A 15,985-nucleotide genomic window follows, 5' to 3' on the forward strand; every position below is an offset into this window, starting at 1 on the left:
TTTTATTTTAAATTTAATTTATACAAATTTATAAATAAGGGTAATTATGTAAATTTAGCGTGTACCAAAAAAAAGGTGTCGTACCAAAACTTTTGCATTGAAAACATGAATTTTTCTAGTGTGCGTTCATGAGCACATGCTAAGAGTTAGTATTTGATGAGTTGTTCACAAAAAATCTTCATTAATAAAAAATTTACAACTCATAATTACACTTTTTTAGCACGTTCCCATGGACTCCAATGATAATTAGTGGAACTGTTAGCTAAAATACGATAAATTGACAATTATGTAAAATTTTAGCTAAAGAGAAGTGTGAAGACTCCAGTGGCATTATGTATAAATATGATATCAAAATTATATCTAAGGGATTTTACTGGTTCGACAAATTTAGCCAACCAAATGTAATTATCTATATTTTTTACCAAGGAGAAGTATGGTTAGAGCATCTCCAATGCTAAATTGTAAAAATGGTTGGTCATGTGATTAACTATCATCATTTTTTAAAATTTTAGTTAAGGGGTTAGAATTATACTTCAATGGTATTATATATATTTTCAATATGTAAGAGTTTTTATGATCGTACAAAAATAGCCAATTAAAAGTGATTATCTATAATTTTTGCCAAGAGGTTACTCCAAATTTTACAAAATATCTAAATATTGCCACATAGATGCCACCTAGACTCCACGTAAATAATTTAACTAAGGATTTTGCAGCATTGAAGGGGATAAGAATTTTTATCATTTCAATAGTAGTAATTTTTTCTGTTAATCCAGTTAATTTTTTGTGTTTAACACTTCTCCAATTCTCCTCTTCACTCTCAACTTTGAAATTTTTTAAGTATATTTAATATACTTAGCCTTCTTTACCATCAAAAATAAAAATAAAAATTAATTTATAAATAAGACCTTTGTTTTTTTTTGTCATTTCATAAATCCGAGAGAGGTTATGTTCATCAGTTCATATAGACGTGTATACAATTACACACAGTAACACACCTCAAGAACACACACACACAACTCTACCCTACTTTGATCGCATGACTCCTCCAAGCTGTTGTTCTTCATGCCTCTTTCTCTAAAATCACCCCTTCACTCTCTTTTTCAAGGTAATTTCTTGTGCAAATACATACATATATGTACATATATGTTGATTTGATCATGTAAAGATATGATTAGAGCTTGTTAATCTCTCCAAGTTTCGATTTTTTTAATACTCAGATGCTTAAAATTGTGTTTTTTAATGTTACTATGTGTTCTTGATTGGCTACTGGACTTTAATATGTCATAATTTTTGTTTATTGAATTGTTGTTGCAATTTGTAAATTGCAATGCATTGGTTGATGTCGGTACTTACATTGAAATAAATTAATAATGGTATGACTAGGGCTTGTTAATCTTTTCAAGTTTCGATCTTTTTAATACCCAGTTGCTTAAAATTGTGTTTTTAATGTTATTGTGTGTTCTTGATTAGTTACTGGACTTAAATGTTGCAGTGTTTGTTTCTTGAATTGTTATGACTATCTGCAATGCATTGATTAATTTTGTTTATTACATTGAAATAAATTAATAATGGTATGATTAGGGCTTGTTAATCTTTTCAAGTTTCGATCTTTTTAATACCCAGTTGCTTAAATTTGTGTTTTTAATGGTATTGTGTGTTCTTGATTAGCTACTGGACTTGAATATGTTACGGTGTTTGTTTGTTGAATTGTTATGACAATTTGCAATGCATTGGTTAAATTTTGCAAATTAAATTGAAATAAATTAACAACGGTATGATTAGGACTTGTTAGTCTTTCCGAGTTTCGACTTTTGAATACCCAGTTGCTTGAAATTGTGTTTTTAATGGTATTGTGTGTTCTTGATTAGCTACTGGACTTGCATATGTTACAGTGTTTGTTATTGATTTTTTTGACAATTTGCAATGCATTGGTTTATTCTGCTAATTACATTGAAATAAATTAATAATGGTATGATTGCTATTAATCATTGTGGAAATTTAATGTTATGATTCGGAAAAGGGTACTTTTAGAAAACATGTAAAGAAAGAGCTAGCGTACGAAATTGAATTGAATTTGATGATGGAATATGTGAATATATGTGCAATTTAGGGTCTGAATGGATTTTGTTATGCCCTTGAAAGAACTAGAATTGGTTATGTAGACTGTAGAGTACATGTGCATTTGAAAGTCCAATGGAATTGTGTTACTGCTGGTGTAGTTTATTTCGAAATTTGAATTTTATGCAGGATTTTGGCCTGTTTTGGTATGGTTTGTGTTTTGGATTATGGTTGTTGATATTTTTTATTCGAATAATAGTTTGATGATCGAAGTTTGAGGCACTTGGATGAACTCAATGTTACTTATCTGCTTGGGATTATTTTTCAAATTATCGCTTTCCTCCCTTCCCGTTCCATGTATATGTCTAATACCTTTTATCATCTGTGTAGGGATCAGAGTTGTAAGCTAATGGAGAGCTCTGCACCATGTCAAGCTTGCGGTGAAAGGTCTCTGGTCACTGATGAAGTTTCCGAAAATTTGATCTGCACATCATGTGCCGTTGTTCAGGATTACAATAATTTTCAATCCCATATTGGTGGTATTAGTGGGCCAGCTGGCACGTATATCCGCACTGGCACCTCGGGCTCTGGGAGTAACTATTCGTACAAAGAAAGCAAAATTTATAAAGCAGGTGTTCTTATTGATGATCTTTTGTTTAAATTAAATTTCTCTGTTTCATGTATAGACGAGGTTAAGAAAATGATTGAAACTATTACTGAAGGTGAGTATGGTCAAGGTGATTGGTTTAGTATATTTGTTGGGGCTTGTGCTTATGTTGTTAGAAGGAAAAATGGGAACCTTTTGCCAATGACGGATGTGGCTGCTTTAATTTGTTGTGATACTTATGAGTTAGGAAGAATGGTCAATAGGGTTATTAGTTTTCTTGACTTAAAGTTGCCTGAATTTGATATTGTTTATTTGTATGAAACTACACTTAGAAATAGCCCGAGTTTTAGTGGTATTGAGGTGGATAAAAAGGAGGTGATGTTGAAACAGGGGGTGTTTTTGGTGCAGTGTTTGGTAAAGTGGTTTGTGACGACAGGAAGAAGGCCAGTGCAGGTTGTGGTGTCTGTTTTGGCGTTTATCGGACAGCTAAATCAAGTAGATGTTAAAATTGAGAATTTGGCCAGTGAATTGAATGTGCTTGCTGGCACCTGTAAGTTGAGGTATAAGGAGTTGTTAGAGAGGCTTGTGGAGGTTGCAAAAGCGTTGCCATGGGGAAAAGATGTAAGTGTAAAGAATATTATGAAATTTGCACCGTATGTTTTTCAGTACATGGAAATGAAGTCGATGGGTGATGGTCGAAAAACAGTCAAAAATTCAAATGATGTGGGATTTGACCTGACTTATTTTGTGAGTGACTGTTTGCAGGAAAGATCTGAAAATATGATTGAATCTTATAGGCCTTGTGAGGGGGAGGATGATTTTTCTCACAGTACTGAGCAAGAACAATTACATACTTTGAACTTTGCCGATCTCGATAAGTTTAATATATCACCCGAATGCTTGAATGTGGTTTATTCCAAGTTCAAGGAAGAGGTTTCTGATTTTCGTTCAACATTGGAGTGTGGAAAGGAAAATAGAAAGAGAAGGAAGAGACATGATGATTACCTTGATTGTACAGACTGGTGGAAAGGCAAGTCAGAACTCAGCAAAAAACTTTCTCTTAAGAAAATATTGGAGAAAGATGTTGGAATGGATGTGATGCCTCCAGCATTTGTTAATGGATGTTTGACATACCAGAGGAGGAGAGATAGGATTGAGGCAGCCAAGACACGCATTAAAAAAATCATGTGTCCATCAAAAGCTGGTTTAGGCGAGGAGAACGATCACATGCTTTCAACATGCACTATAAATGAGAAGAAGAAAAAGAAGCGACATGTAGATGTTGATTGGGAAGATCTCATAATTGAAACTCTTCTTCTGCATCAGGTGAAGGAAGAAGAAATAGAGAAGGGTTATTATAAAGCATTGATGGACTTGCATGTCTTTAACTCCGGTTCTTTGGAATGATTTTAACTCTGGGGAGATCTACTTAGATGCAGTGATTATCAAACAATATGAGACATCCCGGAAATGATTATTCTGGCGATAATTGGATTTCTGTTTCTTTGTAATTGCAGATTTATACATGAACATATTTTTCTGTGATGGTGAACATTGCGTCAAGTTATAAGATATAAATATAACTGAACAACATGTTCTTCTAAGAAGTATGGTAATATGTTTTTAAAGTTCTTTCCAGGTGTTATGTTCTGAAATGATTTGATCCTCTGTTTGGTCCTATATATTCTGATTAGGATGTCAACTATCAGTCTTTTATTTTAATTTAATTTTGAATACATTCTACATAATTTATAGTCATTTTGCTCATATATTATGATTAGATTTCGAGTACTCTTGTACTCTTGTTGCGAGTGGAAAAAATCTGGTTTATCGATATGCTTATGCTCCTTGCATACCGATTCAATTTGCTTGTTCTCCTCTCTAATTTGTTTCTGTTTAGAGATCTGTTTTGTCGCAATGTTGGTGGTTGTGGGGATAGACACAGTTTCCCTTCAAGTTCTGTTGTAGTCGACTCACAAATTTTCTGCAAGTTGGTAGCGTGATGCAAACCAAATTATTTCTGTGTTTTTTTGCATTTTGGTATTATGCTGGAATGGGCTTGGGTTCCCCATGGGCCCAATTATGTAACATTGCAGAGCTGACTTATTGCTTGATAACTCATGATTTTGATATTACGCTTTCATATGTATATGTTTGTCTTTATCTTTTTACTTTTTGAGCTTATCTCTGGCACTGGATATCTCTGTTGTTTTTTATTGCAATTATCCAAGTTTCACCTCTTTGGTGTTTTTGTTATTGAAAATGGATGGTAGAATTTAATTATAATTAATCTTCGGCATTCTACTCAAATATCACTGCACGAGTTCTTGTTCGTAAATTTATTAAGTTTTTGTTTTGATTTTGCTGGAGAGCAAGACTTTGTTGAATAATATTAATTTGAGCTTTACGATATTAGGCTCTACACAGAGGAGTATTACGTCAATGAATTATCTACAGAGGGGATTCCAGAGATTCAGACAACAAGTCTTGTTTCCTCTGTGATTCAACTCTATTACGTTCTCGAATGTGGAAGCTGTAAGAATTTGTCACATTACAGTTATAATCTGTATGCAATATGCCTGTAAGCGTATTATGTTTAAATTTTCTATCATTCTTTGAACAATATCCACTCACATGTTTGACTTTTGAGTATCATTTTCTTATGGAAGGGGTTGTGGAAGGGAGTGTCTTCTGTTTCATCACTGTATCTAGATAGTTACAAGTTACAAATATCAATAATGTTACCTTATAAACAATAGGGTGATGTCTTGAAATTTCTTTCTAAATTACGCTTGAAATTGGAGTAATCCTGTACTGTTTTACATTAATGCATGGAAGCTACTGATATATTGTAAAACCACTATTTTGTTTTGGTCAAATAAGTAAGATAGAAATAAGGTTCCAGCCCATGCTCAAAGTTGTCGGAACTCGGAACTGTATCTTATGACGTACTCCTTGCCTGTCACCTCATGTTGCATTATAATTAATTCTTCTATGCCTGTGTGACAAATCACCTCATGTTAAGTGCAATATAGTGTTTCTTTTCATAATTTTAATATTCCTTTCCTGTATAAACATCTAAGATTCTTGCGTGGAATGTTAGACTTAATTCATCAATGATCTCTCTTTGTAAATACTTCTTGGAACGGGGGATCCTTAGAATTCACTATATTGTATTCATCTCAGTTAAAAGCGTTGGGCTAAGATAATATCCTAGGCTTTGATTGGCCTGGATCACCGTCGCCTGAAGCTATGATCAGAGCACTTGAAGTGCTGTATTCTCTTGGTGTAATTGATGATGATGCCAAACTTACTTCACCAGCTGGTTTTCAAATTGCTGAAATTCCATTAGTATGTTGCAGTATATCTTGTTGCAGTATATCTTTCTTTTAAAAAATTGAATAATTTTATCTTTCTTCCTGAGCACACACACATGAGATGCCTGGTATAATTTCTGCACTTCTGTCTGTTATCCAAGTGCATAGACAAACCACCTACCTAGCCATATATTAAACAGAATGTATACTGAAATCATGATTTCTAGTACTCAGAATATTTAACTTTATGTAGGAACCAATGATCTCAATAATGATCTTAGCTTCAGATGAGCTTGGATGTTCCGAGGAGATCTTAACAATTGCTGCTGTCCTTTCCATACAGGTAGACTCTCCCCTATATCATAATCTTTTTGGAATTCTTCATATTTGATCTAGCTGTTTGCATAACATAGAAATATGAACATCTTGAGTTGAATGATACAATAAATGTATGATAAGTTACAATTTAAGAGTTCTCTAATCAATTTTATACATATAGTCTACACTGCATCTTCAGAATTCTGCAAATATTTGAGATGCTTAAAATATTGTGAATAGTCTAATAAAGCTCATGTTTTTAAAAAAAAACTTCTGTTGCAGTCTGTCTGGGTATTGTCCAGGGGATCACAGAAAGAGCTAGATGAAGCAAAGATGAGATTTGCTGCTGCCGAGGTTTCATCTCAACTCATGTTTAATTTATATAGAGCTTCAGCTGGTTTAGCAGCTGTTAAATTTTAGAAGAACTTGTTGTAAACGTATATGGGCTTGGGCTTAATATAGATCAAATTGATATGACTCAAACACACACTGTATATCTTTGATATTGAAACAAACACCAAGTTTATTTTAAATCTCACAACCACAAAGCTACAGCTTGACACAAGGCTACGGCCTTATTTCTTTCTCTCTGTTGCTTTACAAACTCACTTCTGTGTATTCTCTTTTTTTTTTGGTATATATATACTACAAGCATGGTGTTAGGTTCTATTTATAGGCTCTCAAATGATTGCCTCATCACATATGTAATGTACTAGGTTACCTAATTGGATGCATCAACTTATTTATTATTACAGCCTACATATTTGAATATCAAACTGACAGGTATTAATTTTCTTCACAGCCACCTTATTTCCTAGGTTCAACATATGACCAGCCGCTGCAATTCTTGTAGTCTGCATATTTTTCCATATAGCTTCCTTCATTTAAGGAACATTATCTACTATTCACATTTATAGTCACCTGATCACACAAAAGCTTTTGTTTCATTGTTTTCAACACCGCCACATTTTCTCCTGGTCTTTATAGCTGCATGGGTGATCAGTCATATTTTCACACTCCAGGAAATACTCTCATACTGCTGACTTAATCTATCACTTAACATTTTATTATGCATACTATGCTGCCGCATTTGTTGACCTCGAAGAGTTTGAATTCTAACACTCCCCCTCAAACTCGACTTTGCATTCCGAGCTTCATCTTCATTTTGTGAAATACTTCCGGCTTCAATGGCTTCGTAAATATATCCGCTAAATTTTCTTCAGTCCTGCAGTGCACCAATTCCACAATTTTGTCGTTCACCTGTTCTCGAATAAAATGATATTTAATATTGATGTGCTTGCTTCGACTGTGTGACACTGGATTTTTCGCTAGAGAAATAGCAGATTTATTATCCACATAAATAGTAACCGGATCTTCCTTGCCAAGTTTTAACTCTCCCAATATGTAGCCTAGCCACATAGCTTGACACGCGCATGCTGCTGCTGCGATGTATTCCGCCTCACATGTTGAGAGAGCAACTGTTTGCTGCTTCTTTGATGACCACGAAAATATCGCCGAACCGATATGAAAAGCATATCCAGAAGTGCTTTTCCCGTCATCCAAATCACCACCATAATCACTATCTGAGTAACCAACTAATTTTGAATCCTGAGAGTGTGTATAAAATAGACCATGATCGAGTGTTCCTTTTATGTACCTCAAAATTCTTTTAGCTGCCATGAAGTGATCTTGCTTCGGCTTCTCCATGTACCTACTAACTAGTCCAACCCCATACATGATATCTGGACGAGTAAAAGTTAGGTACCTCAGACTTCCAACCAGACTTTTGAACAACGTCGGATTTACCGACTTCCTTGTTGAATCAATTCTGAGCTTTATGCTTGCTTCTGCTGGTGTGCTCACCGGCTTGCATTCCTCCATTCTGAATTTCTTTAAAATTTGCTCAGCATACTTTTTCTGCGACATAAAGATCCCATCTTTGCTTTGCTTGACTTCGACTCCAAGAAAGTAAGACATTTGACCAATATCTGTCATCTCAAATTCGTTAGTCATAACTTTCTTAAAATCATCAAACATACCAGGGTTGTTTCCAGTAAAAATCATGTCATCCACGTATAAGCACACGATCATAATATCTCCCCCTGAATTTGTTTTTGTGTAAAGTGCATGCTCGTAGGGACTCTTCACAAAACCATTTTTCTGGAAATATTCATCAACCCTTGTGTTCCATGCTCGCGGAGCTTGCTTCAAACCATACAGTGCTTTCTTTAGTCGGTAGACTTTATCTTCCTTGCCTTTCTGAATATATCCCGGTGGTTGCTCGATATAGACTTCTTCTTCAAGATAACCATTCAAGAATGCTGACTTCACATCCATCTGATATATCTTCCACTGATTCTGAGCTGCGATTGCTGTAAGAAGTCTTATGGTATCAACTCTTGCAACCGGAGCAAATACCTCATCATAGTCAATCCCATATCTCTGCTTGTAGCCTTTAGCCACCAACCTTGCCTTGTGCTTTTCCACTTCACCGTCTTGGTTGGTCTTTGTCTTGTAGACCCATTTGACACCAATTGCTTTGTGTTCTTCTGGAAGAGTTGTGAGCTCCCAAGTATCATTCTTCTTGATTGCACCAATTTCTTCATCCATTGCTTTATTCCATTTGCTTTCTTCAGAAGCTTCTTCAAATGTAACGGGATCACACTCAGCCATTAAGCAAAACAATGAATAATCAAAGGTAGTTTGTACCGGACTTGTTGCATCATAGATATCATTTAGACTCCGCATTTTTCTTGGTGCTCCCCCTGAACTGTTGCTATTGCTGCTTCCTGAACTCGATGGTGTCGAGGCAGGAGTTTGTTGGTTTGGACTTTGTGGAGGAGTTGGATCATCATTTCCATCATTTTGAATATTGGTGTCATCACCGTCATCATCTTCATCCTGAAAAAATAAACCAGCAACTTTTCTTTCTTCCTCGCTCCATCTCCAGTAATCTGATTCGTCAAACTCAACATCTCGAGAAATGATTAATTTCTTCATGAGGGGATTGTAGAGTCTGTACGCCTTGCTTCTTTTGTCATATCCGGTAAAGATGCACTTCTCGCCTTTATCATCCAGCTTCTTCCTTTTCTGATCTGGAACATGTGCATATGCAATGCACCCAAAAATTCTGAGATGTCCAACAGATGGTTTGCTACCACTCCATGCTTCATTTGGAGTTTTGTTTCTGACACTTTTAGTTGGACAACGATTCAACAAATAAACTGCACATAACACGGCTTCAGCCCAAAAAGTTCTTGGCATATGCTTTGCTTTCACCATGCTCCTTGCCATGTCAAGAATAGTGCGATTTTTTCTTTCTGCAACGCCATTTTGTTGAGGAGTATACGCCGTTGTCAACTGATGATTGATGCCATGTGCTCTACAGAAACTTCTGAATAAGTTTGAAGTATACTCGCCTCCTCTGTCTGATCTGAGTGTCTTCAAATAATGTCCACTTTGTTTTTCAGCCAGTGCTTTGAACTCCTTGAATTTATCAAGAGCCTCTGCTTTTTCTTTAATGATATATACCCAACTTTTCCTGCTAAAATCATCAATAAATGTTAGGTAATATCTGTTACCTCCGAGTGATGGGATATCAAACGGACCAGCAATATCAGTGTGGACAATCTCCAATGGCCTTCTGGCTCTCCATGATTTTCCAACAGGAAAACTTTGTCTGTGTTGCTTTCCTTTGACACATGCTTCACACAAATTTTCTGGTTCATTAATTTCTGGCAAGCCATCCACCATCTTTGTCTTTGACAATAATTTTAAGCCAGAAAATCCAAGATGACCATATCTTAAATGCCATAACCATGAGTCATTTTTAATGACCGACTTCAAGCACTTCTGCATTTTCGTCTGCATATCAAGTGTGAACAGACGATTCTTTGACATCTCCACATCTGCAATTAATTCTCGAACATGATTTCTGATGATGAGAGAATTATCCTGCATCTGAATATTATATCCTTTCTCCACAAGTTGGCCAAGACTGATGATATTACTTTTCAAAGCAGGTATATAATAAACATCATTTATATACCTTTTCTCACCATTCTTTGATACAATCGTAATTGTACCTTTCCCTTTAACATGAATTTTTGAAGAATCGCCAAATGTAACTTCCCCGCTGACGGTTTCATCTATCTCCATAAATAAATCTTTGTGGCCAGTCATGTGATTGCTGGCCCCTGAGTCAAGATACCAAACATTCTTCTTGCTTTCCTCGTCTCCTTTATAAGTGAGGAACATAGCAGTACCAACATCTTTATCTTCTTTTGCTGCTGCAAAATGACTAGTTTCTTCCACCTTCGGGGATCTACACTCATAACTGAAATGGCCAAATTTATTACAGTTATAACACTGAAATTGAGATTTATCACCTCGTTGTTGAAATCCACCTCTTCCTCGGCCTCTAAAATTTTGAACACGACCAGATGATTGATAACTTCCCGAATTCTGGCCTCTATTGAAGGACTGCCTTCCTCGTCCTCGTCCACCTCGGTAGCCACCTCTAAAACCACCTCTGCCACGTGCAGAACTGCTACTGCCAGAACTGTCACTGATGGACACCTTACTTTGCAACGCCTTCTCCAAATGGCTTGCATCATCATACTGGTTCATTCGTTGCTCGTGGGCTTGAAGAGAACCTACGAGCTCATCAATGGAAATTGTGGATAGATCTTTTGACTCCTCAATTGATGTAACAACGTAATCAAATTTTTTTGTCAATGAACGGAGCAACTTTTCCATGACCCGGATATCATTAAGACTTTCACCGTTTCTTTTCATCTCGTTTGTCACCGTTTTCAAACGCGTAACAAATTCACCAATATTTTCGGAGCTTTTCATTTTTAAATTTTCGAACTCGCCACGTAGAACTTGGAGCCGCACCTTTTTAACTTTTTCGACACCCTGGAATGATTTCTGCAGAATCTCCCACGCATCTTTTGCTGTTTTTGCTTCAGAAATTTTTTCAAAGGTAGATTCATCAACACCTTGAAAAATTGTGAATAACGCCTTTTTATCTTTTTTACGGGACTCCTTTAACGTCGTCTTCTCGGCATTTGGAAGAGCTGCTTCAGCGGCTGCATCCACGGGCTCGCTATACCCATTTTCCACAGTATCCCAGTTATCGTAAGAACCGAGTAACACCTTCATTTGTATACTCCAGTTCCCATAATTTGTTGCCGTCAATTTTGGAATTTGCGGTTGCATCATATTCGCCATTTTTCCTGAACAGAACCTTGGCTCGGATACCACTTGTTGTAAACGTATATGGGCTTGGGCTTAATATAGATCAAATTGATATGACTCAAACACACACTGTATATCTTTGATATTGAAACAAACACCAAGTTTATTTTAAATCTCACAACCACAAAGCTACAGCTTGACACAAGGCTACGGCCTTATTTCTTTCTCTCTGTTGCTTTACAAACTCACTTCTGTGTATTCTCTTTTTTTTTGGTGTATATATACTACAAGCATGGTGTTAGGTTCTATTTATAGGCTCTCAAATGATTGCCTCATCACATATGTAATGTACTAGGTTACCTAATTGGATGCATCAACTTATTTATTATTACAGCCTACATATTTGAATATCAAACTGACAGGTATTAATTTTCTTCACAGCCACCTTATTTCCTAGGTTCAACATATGACCAGCCGCTGCAATTCTTGTAGTCTGCATATTTTTCCATATAGCTTCCTTCATTTAAGGAACATTATCTACTATTCACATTTATAGTCACCTGATCACACAAAAGCTTTTGTTTCATTGTTTTCAACACCGCCACATTTTCTCCTGGTCTTTATAGCTGCATGGGTGATCAGTCATATTTTCACACTCCAGGAAATACTCTCATACTGCTGACTTAATCTATCACTTAACATTTTATTATGCATACTATGCTGCCGCATTTGTTGACCTCGAAGAGTTTGAATTCTAACAGAACTTATATGTTTACGCAATTGATGTACTTACCAAAGTTGAAACATTTATTTTGTATATTTTTTAGAGTTCTTAATCATAATTTATTAATAGAAAATTTAAACTTTTGCATGATATTTTTGTGACATGAAAGTTCGATCAAGACCTTGACCACAATCCACATTATCATATTACCGGATATTTAGTTTGTCTCCTGGCTTTGGGATACCAGCTCAATCCTAAACACTGGTTGGCACTTGGCAGTGGTTACAAAGGAACTGAAGCATTTGAGAATTTAAGCTGTTGGCATGACTTGTGCAATCAGCAATGCTAGCAAAAAAAATTGTTGTACCTTCTTACTATACAAAGTCGATCTTAATGAACTATTTGACCTCGTAGAATCAAGAGATGAAAACCTAATACTGGGTATTAACATACTATATTTATGCACAGACCTATTCTTCGAAAACACACTGATGCTATTATTGAGTTGACAAGCATCTGTTTGGGACAGAAAATATTGAAAATTCACATCAAACACAATGTGCCATAATTAGCAAAAAAACGATTTGTGTTGCGCCTTAGGAGTTTAAAAAAACAAAAGGAATGTCCATCATCCATCTGTAAGTGTAAGTAAGTGTTCTTTATTGTGAAGTGAGAAAATAAGTGTTGACACTTTGTGTTCTGTACAATACCAGTCCCTGTTCACAAATATCATCTCTTAGCTTTCAAGTGATTAGATCATTGATATATATGACCTAGTAAAGTTTCTTTTTCTTTCTTAGATTTTAATTGTGAATTACGTTTCTGAAGGTCCATCTTATTCCATTTGCATTTTTTTGGGGGTCAAACTTGTACTAGTAACTTAAGCATTTATGGGTATATTGAAAATATGCTTCTCCTACCGATTGTTTACTTCTTATAGCAGTTCTTGATTTTTTAATAGTTGGAAACTCCATTTAAATGGAATAGTAACTGTACTGAAAAGCAGTAGTAAGCTAATGTCTTCCTTATTTACTTGGTAAGCGCGATAACCTGTACAATAATAGAGAATACATACAGCGGCCAAATTTCTATATTGATTCTTCTTTATTAGAAATTATCTTTCATTAGCTTGGATCTCGTGATAATACATAATTAGGATTTAGTTTACTTATAGAGTTATAATCGTGCTCAAATCTTGGCCTAGTAACTTTAGTTGATTAGAGTTTGTATTGTATATTTCAGCACAATATCTGTGCTGATCTCTTCTGCGGTCCAAGCCTATCTTATGTTCACCCTCTCTTGAAAATGAGGTTTTTTCTTTGTTGTTATCATCTACTTTAATTCGTTGTTGTAGATCCGATAGTTCGCATGCAGTAAATTTGGCCTTTTCTACTATATATCTGTCTATTCTTCGGTCCTTTAGGTTGTTGCTTCTTCACCCAACCATACATCACTGCCTCCCTTCATATATTTATACCTTCAAGGTGTATTATCATATTCTGACCTGGACTAGATATGAATTTTTTAAATACAAAGCTCTTGTTTTGTACTTTGCAATGTGCAGGGTGATCATGTGACCTTCCTAAATGTCTACAAAGGATCTCTTAAATGTAATAAATCTCCAACGTGGTGTCATAAGAACTTTGTGAACTATCAAGCCATGGTGAGTGTCTTCCTAAATGGCTGATCTCTGATTGATCTTGGTGTGGGGAGATATGAAACATTTTATGTGATACACTTCTGCCAAAATATATTTATTTGAAATTTGTCACTATTTATAAACATAAAAAAGCAACTGATATAAATAGGGTTATGCTCTAATGAGAATGAGGCAAAAATGAGAACCGTGAGAACCAAATAAATCACCAAAATAAATTTTAAACAGTTCACTAAATTTTCAGAATGATGTATAAAAATTTGGTGAGTTATGTATATAAATTTGATTATCTGTGTGGCATCTCACGGTTCTTATTATAAGTTTAGTTCTCATTTGAGCACCTGCCATATATATATATATAACTATATATATATATTATTGAATAAGAATTTTAAATTTTGATTGATTTTTTATTTGTTCCAGAAAAAAGTGATTGAAGTATGAGGGCAACTCAGAAGAACAGCACAATGGATTGGCATAAACTTGAAATCTTGTGATGGTGATACACAGGTAAGCTAACTTTGGTTTCACCTTTATCAATGTGAGTTCAAACTGATCCTGACATGTTCCAGTATTGCTGGATCTGTAATTCCCCTCAATTCTCATTGATAACTAGGCTGCAAAAATTACTATGCAGTATTGTTAGTCACTCTAGTCCTCTATAATGAACAATGAATATCTAGTACTAGACTTGAAATTTAAAGGCACACTAATCACTTATTATACACAAATGTTTCACTGTGAGATTTGTGTTACAGTTACTAATTTCACTGCAAGAGAAATAAGAATAATATGAAGAAAGTGACATGCATGAGCATTAGTTTCTACTGTTTTTTGAAAGAGACAATAGTTGATTATTTTACCTAATGATCTAAACAAATATTGCAGGTAGTGAGAAAGGCAGTAACTGCTGGATATTTCGCCAACGCTTGTCGTATGGGCATTTAATGTGCAAAAGAATGTTCCTTCTATATGTGCATTTGAAAAATATAAGTTTCACTCGAAAACAACTCACTAAAGTTTCTCATACTTCTCTACAGGCCTTTAGCCATTCTGGAATGTACAAGACACTTAGAGGTTCTCAAGAAGTTTATATTCACCCATCATCTATCTTATTCAGGTTAGCAGTTGGCATGGATATCTAATTTCCTTTAAACATTTATGTGAACTAGACCTGCAATAAATTTCAAAATCTCGCATTAACATCGTTATTCACCAACTGGCAAAGAAAACATGTAGAAACTGTAGCACCATCAGTATCTTTATACTCCCCCTACTGTAAATTCAAAGTCCTGCTTTTTGGCCATCCTCATCTTTTCTGAGCTTTGAGCTTGATCCCTGGCATTAGGGAGTGGACTATGATTTACTCAACACTTTCTGCAAATAGAATAATTTAAAATAATATTGGTTCCAAGTCTAGTGCAAACCTTAAATTAATAAAGATCATTAAAGCAAATTAGCTGACCAGGTCGCTCAGCCCCACATGCATGCAGCCATGCACACACCTTTTGTTTACTTTGGAACATGTATCTCAATATTTCTCGTGAATATGGATGTCTAACTACAGTTTGTTGAAGTGCAGAGTTAATCCTAAGTGGATTATATTTCATTCACTAGTCTCAACTGATAGGCAGTACATGCGCAATGTCATTACCATCGATCCTTCTTGGCTGACAGAGGCTGCTCCACACTGCTGCTCCACACTTCTACCAACATCGACAGCCAGATTCCTTCCGTCAATGAAATGTCCTTGAAATTTGAAGTCCTGTCGGATATTGGCCAAGAACCCAGCGCAATTGTCTTGGTCCTGAATCGAAAAACACAGAATACTTTTAGTATTGTGCAGATTACAAGCTCCCAGGCAAGCCCTGACTACCTCTATATCAGAAACTTTTTGCTGATTTGTGGAAGCCGGTCAAAATACTGAGGTACTCTACAACTACAAGAGAATTTGTTTTGCTAATTGTTTTTTTTGTTCAAGGCCTGGTTGGAAAGCATATTTTGACATTGCCGTGTATGCAATCCTTCAGTAGTAATTAATATGTACATAGATTTCAAAGTTGTTTTTCTCATCAATGGATTAAAAATTTCAAGATCTC

The 15,985-nt window shown here is 35.5% G+C and overlaps 2 protein-coding genes across 2 annotated transcripts; both read left to right on the forward strand.

Annotated features, from left to right (window-relative positions):
- Positions 1 to 949: 949 nt before the first annotated feature.
- Positions 950 to 4,200, forward strand: LOC141668552 (plant-specific TFIIB-related protein PTF2-like). The gene is made up of 2 exons (XM_074475479.1): positions 950 to 1,108; positions 2,452 to 4,200. The coding sequence occupies exon 2, from the start codon at positions 2,471 to 2,473 to the stop codon at positions 4,073 to 4,075; it is 1,605 nt and encodes a 534-aa protein (XP_074331580.1). The 5' UTR covers positions 950 to 1,108; positions 2,452 to 2,470; the 3' UTR covers positions 4,076 to 4,200.
- Positions 4,201 to 5,856: 1,656 nt separating this feature from the next.
- LOC141664221 (putative pre-mRNA-splicing factor ATP-dependent RNA helicase DEAH9) lies at positions 5,857 to 14,399 on the forward strand. The gene is made up of 5 exons (XM_074470133.1): positions 5,857 to 6,019; positions 6,239 to 6,328; positions 6,586 to 6,657; positions 13,794 to 13,892; positions 14,310 to 14,399. The coding sequence occupies exons 1-5, from the start codon at positions 5,921 to 5,923 to the stop codon at positions 14,328 to 14,330; spliced, it is 381 nt and encodes a 126-aa protein (XP_074326234.1). The 5' UTR covers positions 5,857 to 5,920; the 3' UTR covers positions 14,331 to 14,399.
- Positions 14,400 to 15,985: the final 1,586 nt, after the last annotated feature.

This window comes from Apium graveolens, chromosome 6 (genome assembly GCF_009905375.1).
Source record: "Apium graveolens cultivar Ventura chromosome 6, ASM990537v1, whole genome shotgun sequence".
Taxonomy (NCBI): domain Eukaryota; kingdom Viridiplantae; phylum Streptophyta; class Magnoliopsida; order Apiales; family Apiaceae; genus Apium; species Apium graveolens.

Bases quoted from the DNA above. Each gene is read 5' to 3' on its own strand.
- LOC141668552 (XM_074475479.1), top strand. From the start codon at position 2,471: ATGGAGAGCTCTGCACCATGTCAAGCTTGCGGTGAAAGGTCTCTGGTC.
- LOC141664221 (XM_074470133.1), top strand. From the start codon at position 5,921: ATGATCAGAGCACTTGAAGTGCTGTATTCTCTTGGTGTAATTGATGAT. The intron at 6,658-13,793 runs GTTTCATCTCAA...TGCAATGTGCAG, and splicing joins TGAGATTTGCTGCTGCCGAG to GGTGATCATGTGACCTTCCT. The intron at 13,893-14,309 runs GTGAGTGTCTTC...TATTTGTTCCAG, and splicing joins TTGTGAACTATCAAGCCATG to AAAAAAGTGATTGAAGTATG.